General features: G+C 38.6%; 1 protein-coding gene across 1 annotated transcript in view; it reads left to right on the top strand.

The window, feature by feature from the left end:
- The window catches only part of KIF14 (kinesin family member 14), a 97,044-nt gene that overhangs the window by 16,391 nt on the left and 69,358 nt on the right, over positions 1-11,295 (top strand). Inside the window, exons 6-14 of the mRNA XM_019502055.1 lie at positions 1,925-1,977; positions 2,291-2,321; positions 3,431-3,538; positions 4,444-4,560; positions 6,590-6,708; positions 9,363-9,535; positions 10,404-10,551; positions 10,683-10,746; positions 11,005-11,189. Of these exons, the coding sequence (XP_019357600.1) occupies positions 1,925-1,977; positions 2,291-2,321; positions 3,431-3,538; positions 4,444-4,560; positions 6,590-6,708; positions 9,363-9,535; positions 10,404-10,551; positions 10,683-10,746; positions 11,005-11,189 (998 nt within the window). The remainder of the gene's footprint in view (positions 1-1,924; positions 1,978-2,290; positions 2,322-3,430; positions 3,539-4,443; positions 4,561-6,589; positions 6,709-9,362; positions 9,536-10,403; positions 10,552-10,682; positions 10,747-11,004; positions 11,190-11,295) is intronic.

Genomic DNA, 11,295 nt, shown 5'->3' with positions numbered 1-11,295 from the left:
AGGCATTCAGAGGCATGCAGAGACAGGGGAACAGCCAGACCAGGTTTACCTGCTCCCCTGTCTCAAGGCATACTGTGCCCCAGCCAGCTGGGGAGTGGATGGCTGGGATTCAGGGTGCCTCAGCTGTGGGGGTGGTCTGCAGTGTGTGGAGACAGGGGGGCCTCTCCTTGGCTGGCTGGGGTATTTGCATGGTGTGCATTTGCATTGTCCAATTGAAATTTGGCCTAAAGATTAGAATTAAAAGGGAGGCAACCTCATTTTGACTTTTAATCTGGTGGGTCTCCAGCAGACCCTCTGCATGTTAGATTTATGGCACAATGAATGTGTTAATCATGGCATTTAAGAAATTTCCATAACAACTTAATGCAACGTTTGTGTTGCAGGGCTCAAATTTTCTGTTTGTGAGATGCTGCAATTTTGAACTGGACAATTGCTACCTCCATCTTGTGTAAATTATCATAGCTCTGTTGAAATAATTGGGAATATGACAGTTAATCAGATGAAGATCCAGCTGTTTAATTTACGCTTTCTTTGTCTTTTCAGAGAAAGCAAAAACCATATAGACTTTGTCTGAACTGATATGGACAACTCAAGATAGATATTTCAATGTAAAATCTTACTGGAGGCAACCTACATGTCACTTTCATTTTGTCCCTAGTAGACAGCAGTTGCATAGTACTGACCTAGTATTTATCTTGATTAGTTACACAGAGATAAAAATTACAGTGCCTAGTTTTGCTTGTAATTTACATCAAGATAAATATAAAACTGGACCACTTTTTGCCATGGATCTAGGGAGAGAGGACAGCAGTGGAACATTGGGCAAATTGAGAAAGAAAAGCAAAACAAACTTGAAAGAGGAGGAATGCAATATAGAAATCTTGTTGCCTGCAGAAGCAGAGATTTTAATACCACAAATAGAGATACAAGGTAGACAGTGAATAAATAAAACTGAAGGGGCGGGAAAAATGTTTTAACAGGAGAAAGAGTGGACAAAAGACATAGACAAAGGACAAGTACTCATTTCTACTGCTGAAAATGTCTGGGAAATTTTTCAGTGGCAGAAATCTTTCTGAGAGGAACTGTACAGGTGTTCTAGCCTCCAGGGAATATACTCTGTCTGGGGAAGGCACACAGGAAGCTGCTGTCCCTTCTCTTCTTTATCTCATTCTAGCAAAATAAACTCTTATAGGGGAGATTTTTCCAGGTGTCCAGGTGAAAGATCTTTATTGTAGATGGTACACATTTCCTCTGCAAGAAATTTAACGAAATTTAACTGGTAATTTTAACTGGGAGAGCAATAATTCTCCTGGTAGAAATGTAATGTCTGTATGTGGCCAAAGCCATGAAGTGGTAACACTTATGTGGCCAGAAATGGAATACATAGCATATGTCAGTGCACTTTACTTCATCTGTAGTAGTATTTCATTCTGTTTTTTCTAAATACCTTCTAGCTCTGTTAAACTCAAAAAGGCAAGGTAGGCTGTAGTTATTGGCAGAATTCATATATGGACTTGGGCTAAATTTCTGCTTAACACTAAATGTGCAGTAGTTTTGAAAACTTCAGTCACAGCAGTGTGAAGAGTCTTTATGACAAATTCATAATGGACTTCTATATTATTTTGTGCAACTCTTCTTGTATATTTTGCTCTGTCCTTTAAGCAACAATCTGTTGCCCAGTTTGTCTGACTTTGGCATGGTCCATCTTGTTATAGGAAACTCATTTTCTGTTATGTCCCCTGCAACACTGAAGATTTATCATTTTTGTAATTTGTTACTCCAGAGGACTATTTTTGGAATGACTAAAACTTTTACTAAGGCACATATTTACTTTTTAATTCATATTTTAAGGGAGTCTTACAAAAGTTTTATGACCAATTCATATATGTTAACAGATCTTTTTTTTTACAATTAATCTCAACAGCTTCGTGTGCGAGAACATCCAGTGTTCGGACCATATGTGGAAGATTTGACAGCGTAAGTCTTTCTTAGCTATTATAACTTTAGTAAGTGTACCAGCTTGGAATATGGTGCTTCTTATCCTGAGACTCCAGGCAGACATATTTGTCCACCCTAGTATGATTGGTCAGGATCTTAGCCCATGGAAACCTTCTAGAAAGGTATGCAGAGATGCTTGTCTGCTAAGTGATGACAAGAACACAAACTTTGGCAGGACTGAGCATTTAATATGTACATTTATAGTCCAGTAAAATATTTTACAACCAAACAACTAATGAATTGTGTAGAATTAAATTAATTGATGTTCACTTTCCTTTATTTTATTTTATAGGAATGTTGTCAGTTCTTATTCTGATGTCCAGGTAAGACTTCTTTAGTAACTTTAAAAAATCAGTTGGTTAATAATTGTTATTAAAATTCTCTCTTATTTTTTTTCTTCCCATGATTTCTTTTTCCTTTTTTTCACTGTACTTCTGTCCATTTGTAGAAGAGGAATTTCTAAAGTTGAGTCCATAAGACTATATTCTGTCTGATTCGGTAAAAGTAAAACATGCTTTTGACCCTGAACGTGCGTACAGATGTGTGAGGATGTTTGGTTCCCTGTGGACAACTAGCAGCGATGCACCTTTTGCTGCAGCTACTTGTTCCTGGGGAACACCTGTACTACATATGCTTTGGTGAGTGGCAAGTTGCCCCAGGTGGGGTAGGAGTGGCTGGGGCCAGCACCGTGCTGCCCTCAACAGCCTTATCTGGGCTCCTGGGGGCCTCCTGGGGCTGCAGCCATGGCGATTCTGCCGTGTGGAGCCTGGCTGCCAGTGGAGTGCAGCCCTGAGCTGCCTGGCTCCACTTTTCAGCAGTGTGCGCTGCCCATACATGTGTTGTGCCATTTTTTTTCCTGTGACTTATTTTTTTAACCTCTGGATATCTCAGGGTAAAAAAAACCCAGTGTAGTGCACGCTTGGGCAGCACCCCTTTGCAGCGTGGAGAACACCAGACTATGTGGTATGTGACGCTGCAAGCAAGTTTGCAGTGCCGCACACTGCACTCATCTAGATGCACCCTGACTGTACAACTTGGCATGTGCCAGCAGACTATTATAATATGGAGACATAAACTTCTAGTTTTAATTTCTCTTTAAATGTTAGGTAGAAGTACTGGTGCATCCATTTTTCTCTGAGATATCGTACTGTCTCAAAAAGTTTACTCAAATCTAATTTTCATATGTGAGAGCGCATTTAAAAAAAAGCATAAAAAATGCCCAAAATGTTGATGACTCTTTTTGTCACCATACTTAATTTACATACCCAAAGCATTTTGTGGGTGCTCAACTTTTCCTTTTCCTTTTGGTAGTTCACAGAATTCTGAATGTAGACAATATACTTTTGTCATAGACTTGTAGATTTCTTTTTTAACTTCAGAAAGCTGCTCTCGGCATCCTTTTATTTTATATCCTACCTCTTGTCTCCATCAGAGTTGGCTTGAGCTAGGAAATAAACAGAGAGCAACAGCTGCCACTGGGATGAATGACAAGAGCTCTAGATCTCACTCTGTGTTCACCCTTGTGATGACACAAACAAAGGTATTACTTGGCTGAATGATTGTTTCCAGTCAATGTTTGTAATCTACTGGTGGAAAATTCAGTTTGTACGATTAGAAAAGAATGTGTTGGGAGAGGCAAGTATTGCTTGCCAAGCAGCCACATATGGTTTATTTGGTAGTCTTGGTGTGTTAATTAGTGTTTTTAAAATGTATGTTTTAAAAATATCTGAGTCCTTGTAAACTTCTGAGGTCAGCAACTCTTTCCATATCGCAAAGCTTTACATATTTACGGAAATATATAAATTAGCTAAAGAAGAAAACACTATAATACACAGTTCTGTATAGTTACATCCCAGTGAGGTTCTATTATTTCAAGTCTTGGGTTAGACACTGGATAATTCAAGGGCATCTGGAGACTGTTAGGAAGGAGTTGCTGAGACATTAAGGGGTAACAGTATTTCCTGGGCTTTGAGCATCCTCCTTAACTATGTGATCTGTGTATGTATGGAAGACGAGCATGAGAGTAGCAAAGGAGACCAAGTAGGCACAGTGCTTCACATCTATAAGCCATCAGTTTTATCCTCCCACAGAGGGAGTTGAGACACAGGTAGCAGTATTTAAGCTGAGGTAGCAAAATATTTAACCCCTCCTACACCCAAATAACCCATAAATGCATAAGTAAGTACTACTATGTAATGTTTTGGTATTGTAAACTCTCCAAGGTTTGTTCTCTCTTGATGTCATAGTTAACAGGTTTGCCTTTTCTTTTTTTAACCTGATGCTGTCCCACCAAAAGAGTAAAATGGATAGATGTCTAGTTTATTGTTAAGGGTGAATAGTGCAGTAGAACTTTGCCTCTTCATAGATTTTTTTTTTGTTTTGGTGATCAGTCATAGAGAACATTAAATTTTTTCCAGACTAAAAACAGTAATCTCTTTGCTCCAGACAGAATTTGTGGAAGAGGAGCAACATGATCATAGGATTACTAGTCGCATAAATCTAATAGATCTAGCCGGTAGCGAACGCTGCTCAGCAATTCAGAGCGATGGGGAGAGGCTGAAGGTAAACTGCATTTACCATCTTGTAAAAAATAGGCTATCCTAAAGAACGCAGTCTTACAAGGCTATGAAATGAAAATATTTGTTTCTCTGTCAAGTAAATCAGTAAATCTTGCCATAGTGGGTGCTTTTCTTTTTACAGTGATGATCACTTTTTTATTATTGTTTTTAATAGACAGAAAAAAACAGTTCTCTGCAAGTCTGTTACACGTGTGTGTGGGGGGGTTGATATCTGACTGACATCCTAGTTCTGGTCTAAAACTGCTTAATTTTTAGATGCTTGTTTTAGATTTTCTCTTATGATGAAAATTTCTTGTAATTTAACCTATAATATTCACTTCTGAGCAAAGGAGAGAACATTTATTGAACTATCTAATTCCTTGGAAATAGAAATAAGCAAAAAAGAAAAAAAATCTGTTTGAGAAGGTGTTCTTTCCAACCTACTCTTAAACCACTACCCCCACAATGTACAGTTAAGTGCCTTACCCCTATCTGGAGCCAGGCTTAATGAAGTAATTTATAGCAGGGTGGATTTGATTGAAATCAAATCAACTTTAAATCATGATTTAAATAGCTGGTCAGGATGCCTTGATTTAATCATTGTTTTTTACAAAAGGTGAATTCTTGTTTGATATAACTTTAATACATATTATTCACAACTCAGAGATAGATGTAGGTTTCATTTTTAGCAGGTACACACTACACATTTTAAAACAGTGATTTATTTTATATTTTTTCAGATTAATTTTGCAGCTACATCAGAAAACTGAATTATGATTTGGTTATTTTATTTACCAAAGCTTATTGAAAAAAATACTGTGAAAGTCACTTGGTGGTGAGCTATCTTCAATTCACTAGATTAATCATGGATATTTGGGCGATATTTTTGTCACACCATATTAGGAGGACATCAAATGAGTGCTGTAGCCATATGTTATTAGTTTGGGGCTTTCTTCACTTTCTTCTAGTTTTCTTCTTATCTTTGATTTCTTCTCTCTTTTACGGCCTGGCAAGTCTGCTGCTATGGTACGTTTTCCCTTCTACCCTGCTATTCCCTCACCTGATCTCGAATTAATGGTGAGGCTATATTCAGAAACTTATCCCTCAGGACTTCTGGAATATTCTGCTCAAAATGTTTCTCATTTATTTCTACTGTCCCTCAATTCTTGCATTTATCTTCAGACTCCTCCTCCATGCCCAAATCTACTCCACCCTCAACAATCCTGTATTCATTTAACTTCTTGAAACTTTTCACTTCTAGAGAGAGGTAAGGGCTTGACTCTGTGTACACAAACTTGCAGAGAGACCATAGGGCTGATGGGTAGGTAATCAGGTCTGTTATCTCTCATCTCCCTATACTGCTGTTAACAAGGATGTTATCTCTAGACACACAAATCCATAGTTTGAGAACTGAAACTAAGCAGAAATGCTTAATGGGATCTTCTAGACTGAGCACTAAGTCCCATTGGGTACCGTGGTTTTCCTTAAACTTTACTAATCTATACAGGAGCTTCTGGGAACCCCATAAGATTGGGCTCCTGATATAGTCTATGGCCTGTTGTGACCTATTCATAGAACTTTTCTAAAAAGATTACATAAATATATTGTCTTAAATAGTATATAATTAGAAGTTATAATCCCTATTCCATGATGATATCTTTGAGCTTTAACATCTTAAATTAAAATGACATAGGTTTATTTTTTTGAAAGCATCTTAACAAAAAAATACAATTAAATTAAAAAATATATAATTTAAATAAAAGTGGAGTTGACTAATTAGCTCCACAGTAAAGTCTCAGTCTACATGAGCACCAATATTAGGACAATATAAATTAATTAAATCTGCCATAAGGTAGTACTGTCAGGGACTGTACTTGTGTCATATAGTCAACTAGATCCAAGCTACTTTATCTGATAATGCTGCCAGTCTAGTACATTCTAGTCTTAGTAATTGGACTGTAAAAATATAAATTGAAGTGTTTCATTTTCAGAACTATACTGTGAATTTATTTTTATTTTGTGTTTTTATATAGGAGGGTGTGAGTATTAATAAGTCACTGTTAACTCTTGGGAAGGTCATTTCTGCACTCTCTGAGCAGACTCAAAATGGAAAGAGAATTTTCATTCCTTACCGGGAATCTGTCCTTACATGGTATGTATATATATTGAGTGGCACTACACCAGGGGTGGCCAAAATGCGGCCTGCGGGTTGGATGCAGCCTGCCAGGCCATTTTATTTGGCCCACGGGACCCCTAAAAAATTAAAAAAATTAATATTTACGTGCTCCTAGCTGCCTGTCATGCGACCCTCAATGGCTTGCCAAAACACAGTAAGCGGCCCTCTGCCTGAAATAACTGCCTGCCCTGTACTACACAGTATGGTAACCAGATATTAAATGGAAACCATGTGTCTTGGACTGTGGATTCAACATCTAAAGTAGCATTGTAATGCCTGACTCTGTCCAATAGGCTTTTCTTACCATTTGCAAAATTGATATAATCATGAATGATTTATTTATGTATTTCTTAAATGTCCTGGGCACCCTTAAGGCTAATGCATGGAACGTTAGTTTTCTGCTCTATAGATAAGGAAATCAGTTTTCTAGTACTTTTCCTTTTGACAGTGCCCTAATTTGTCTGGGTATGGATAGATATAATATTTGAAGCACCTAGAAGGCTGACTGGACAGACTTAAAAAATGGCAAAGTGCTCTGAAAACAGCCTTGTAGGAAACCCCCCCTACTCTTTAGAAGTGTTTTTGGTTACATATGCATGCTGTATGGGGTATGAGAAGGGAGGGCTTAATCCTCCAGCATCCCATGCTGCTCCAATCTCCTTTCCTGCCTTTCCTTGCCATTGGGTGGGGTACACTGTCAACAAGTGCTCTCCTGTGTCTTCTACCTCTACTGTCCTGGAGTGTCTTTCCACTGGAACCAGGAGAACGGATGCTCCACGCTTCTCCCATTTGTGTTTGAGGGGCACTCTGGAGGTGGAGTGCAGACTGGCAGTCAGCTCTTCATTGGATGTTCTGGTAGGTGGGAGGGGATGAGAAAGGGTCTGCTGCAGCCTGCTGCTCTGCTCTGTAAGACCATGGGGTGCAGAGCAATCTGGTGAGTGAAGCTGTGTGTCCATGAGCACTCTACTGTCTGCAGACATTCTCTGCTTTCACTCTCCCAGAGTGCCTTTTGCACTGGAACCGGAAGGGACAGCAGGGATGGGCAGGGCACATTTTGGGGGACAAAGCAGGCCCATGTCATGCTTCCTGGCTGGAGAACATATTACTGCATGCAGCTGAGGTGACATTGAAATGCTCTAGCTTAGAGGTGTGGCAGAGGGCCATATATTTGTCTACAGCTGAAGTGCTTCAAATGTTACCTCTGTCTCTACCCTTTGTTGTATGTGTCTTTTGTCTGGAAGGAACAACCTGTCATGGTTCTTGAGCACTGTAACTCTTCCCAATGAAAAACAAGCAACCTTCTATTCTATGTCTGTATTTTCCTTGCTGCCTTCCTGTTTTTTGCATGGATCATTTTAACTCCATGGTGGTTCTTTCTCCTCCTATTGTAGTGTTTTATAGCAGGTTGATAGCCAGATTGTCTCAGTGGGAGAGGAAGGTAGGAGGCAAGAATACAGCCTTTGGGTGAAGGCATGGGTGGGAATCGCTCCTCATTAGCCATCCCCGATTCCCAGGTTTCCTTTTCTAATGATGCAATACTCATTCATTTCCCATCTGTTAGTTCTATAGGATCACCTGGGAATCAGCTAGTTTTCCTAAGATTAAGGCAAAACCTTAAAAACATGAATTGCTGTCCAACTGAGCAGTCCTTATAGTCTCATCCAAGTAGTATTTCTGCTGTTGCTTTTTCATCTTGGATAACAGGATAATCTGTGTCATTTTTAAATGAGCTGGTATAGGCAGGCACTACCCTAATAGGATTTTTTTTAAAGATAGAGTAGAACTTTTGATAATGGAATTATTCCATTGCTGGCAGTTTTAACAATAGTCAAACAATAAACCTGGAGGGAGATAATACTTAAACATAGAGGGATAGATGCCCCTTAGGCAAGCTTTTTATCCTTCCCAGTATGCTTCCAATATCCATTTTGGCAAGATGTATTGTTTTGCACAGCACTCAAAAACCTGGAAATTGTTTAGATGAGGAAGTACCAGGGATAGTGTAGTTTGGCATGAGATTTCAATAGAAGAACAAATTTTAAAAATCTAATACAACTAATAAAAAACCTTTAATCCAGATGATATTCCCTTCCAGGTATTAAATTGGTATTGTCAGTAAGAAACGAATAAACAAAATAGTTGACATGGTACTTGGCTGAAAATTGACCTGTAATTTATTTATGTAACTCTTAAAACAAGAGTGTCAAAATCGTTTGAAACCTGATTTGAACTGCTGGGCTGCTTGTGGGCCAGATCTGGACCCACCTCTGGTGATGGGATGAACGGTGGCAGTGGAGGTGCTGTAGATGTGTGTGACAGTAAGAATCTTCTGAGTTATAAAGAATGAAACAATATGTCACATTTATTACAGAAAAAAAGTAGTTGAGTTTATCTTACACTTTGAGGGAATTAAGATATCTTGAGACATGGGCCATGTATCGCGAGTCTTCTGCTCCTTTTTATGGCTTCTAGTTGATTTGAAAACCATCTTGAACCAAATAGTAAACACAAGGGTTTCTTTGTTTGTTTTTATTTGTATGTATATAGTATGTAATCCATTATGAACTGTAGGGGTAAATTTTGGTTTCAGCACTGGGAATAAATGCCATTTCATCTTCTTCTTAATGAAGGTTGTTAAAGGAAAGTCTAGGTGGAAATTCAAAAACTACTATGATTGCTACAATAAGCCCAGCTGCCAGTTATGTAGAGGAAACGCTTAGCACTCTTCGATACGCTAAGCAAGCCTGTTTGATAATCAACATTGCCAAAGTAAATGAAGACATGAATGCTAAATTAATCCGAGGTAAGGCTGATATCAGTGGGATTATTTTTTATTTGCATGCATTTTTAATCTGTCTGTAATATATCCTACTATCAGTGCCTTCTTGCAACAATTGCATATTTGAGAGAGATTCATTTTAATATTGTTTCTAATTTTCTTTTCTGAATAATTAGCATTAAGAAATTCAGACCTACTAATGCTTAAGCCAGGGGTGGGCAAAATATGGCTTGTGGGCCGGATTCAGCCTGCCAAGGATTTTTATCTGGCCTGTGGTGGGTCCCTTGGCCCAGGCGTGGGGGCAATCCGGGCCGTGGCATGTGCAGCCAGTCCCACCACCCTCCTGGCATGTAGTGGAGTTGGAGTGGCACAGCAGCCAGACTCTGCTTCTTGGTGGTTCTGGTGGCAGCAGCTCCCTTCAGCTGCTGCTGCCAGTGTTATCACCTTTTTGTAGAAATGCATGATAGATGAGTGAATACTAGACTTTAACTACCAACAATAAATTAACTATATATAAAAGACACTTTTTTAACTCTAAAGTGTTTCAGACTAACCAGTTGCAAACTGTTTTGGTGCCTTGAATTTCAGGTGTACAGAGTAATAAAACACTAATGTATTTCTCTTAAAAATAAATTAATAAATAAACTTCAAAACTGTGTTCTTGCTCTCTCTTCTCCCCCCTCCTCCCACCCACACTCCCAATCTTCCCCAAATCAAGGAGTGAATGGGATGTTTTCTATTGACAAAATCCCAAGGAACACTCAATGTTAGGATAAAATCCTTAGAGCTCTGATAAAATGGGATACAGTGTTGTTGTTTTTAATTAAACATTGGTTAATTTAGCACGCAGTATTTTGTGTAATGGATTAATTTTGCTCTGTCTCTTAATTAGAACTGAAAGCAGAAATTGAAAAACTGAGAGCAGCTCAGAAAAATGCTCAGAAGACTGACCCTGAAAAATACAGACGTTATCTGCAGGAAATAACATCTTTAAGGGGAAAACTACACCAGCAAGACAAGGATATGGCAGAGATGCAAAGGTGAGGTAGTGAATGTCTTTGAAATGTCAAGTAGCAAAAATAGCGAAGTAGTTCTCCTACTTTATTAGAATGTAACTTTAATTTTTCTAAAATAACTTTTTTGTGTTTTTATGTGTTTGTGATATGCTAAGGGACTGGAAAGAAAAACTTGAACAAGCAGAAAAAAGAAAATTTGAAGAAACAAAAGAATTACAGGTACATGTTTTATACAAATTATGGTTATATAGGACAAGTTTTATACTAATAAACACCTTAGTGTGAAGAATCAGGTTTCTCCCAAGAATCAGTTTCCCTCTTCTACACAGCTCTTGCAGGGAGTAGTCAATATTAGTTATTCTCTTCAGGTTAGTGCTTTAAAATTACATGTGTAGGGCATGCACACTTTATTCCTTAAATACATATCATTACACACAAACAAATATAAAATATTTTTTTTCTGAATCCATTGCATAGAAAGCAGGAATTACATTCAAAATGGACAATCGTTTGCCAAACCTTGTCAATCTCAACGAGGATCCCCAGCTTTCTGAGTTGCTCTTATACATGATAAAAGAAGGAGAAACTACAGTTGGAAAGTACAAACCAAATTCAGCTCATGATATTCAGCTCTCTGGAGTTCTGATTGCTGATGATCACTGGTATGTGATACTGTCTTTTTCTCTCTTGCTCTTCCTTCCCTCCCTTCCCCCCTTCTTCCCTGCCCCCCCCGCCCAAAGAAACCCCCCCCACAAAAAACAACACCCA

This window comes from Gavialis gangeticus, unplaced genomic scaffold (genome assembly GCF_001723915.1).
Source record: "Gavialis gangeticus isolate Ggan-Ray unplaced genomic scaffold, GavGan_comp1, whole genome shotgun sequence".
In the NCBI taxonomy this organism is placed as follows: domain Eukaryota; kingdom Metazoa; phylum Chordata; order Crocodylia; family Gavialidae; genus Gavialis; species Gavialis gangeticus.
Note: the sequence above shows the minus strand (reverse complement) of the source record. Positions and strands in the feature narration are given on the sequence as shown.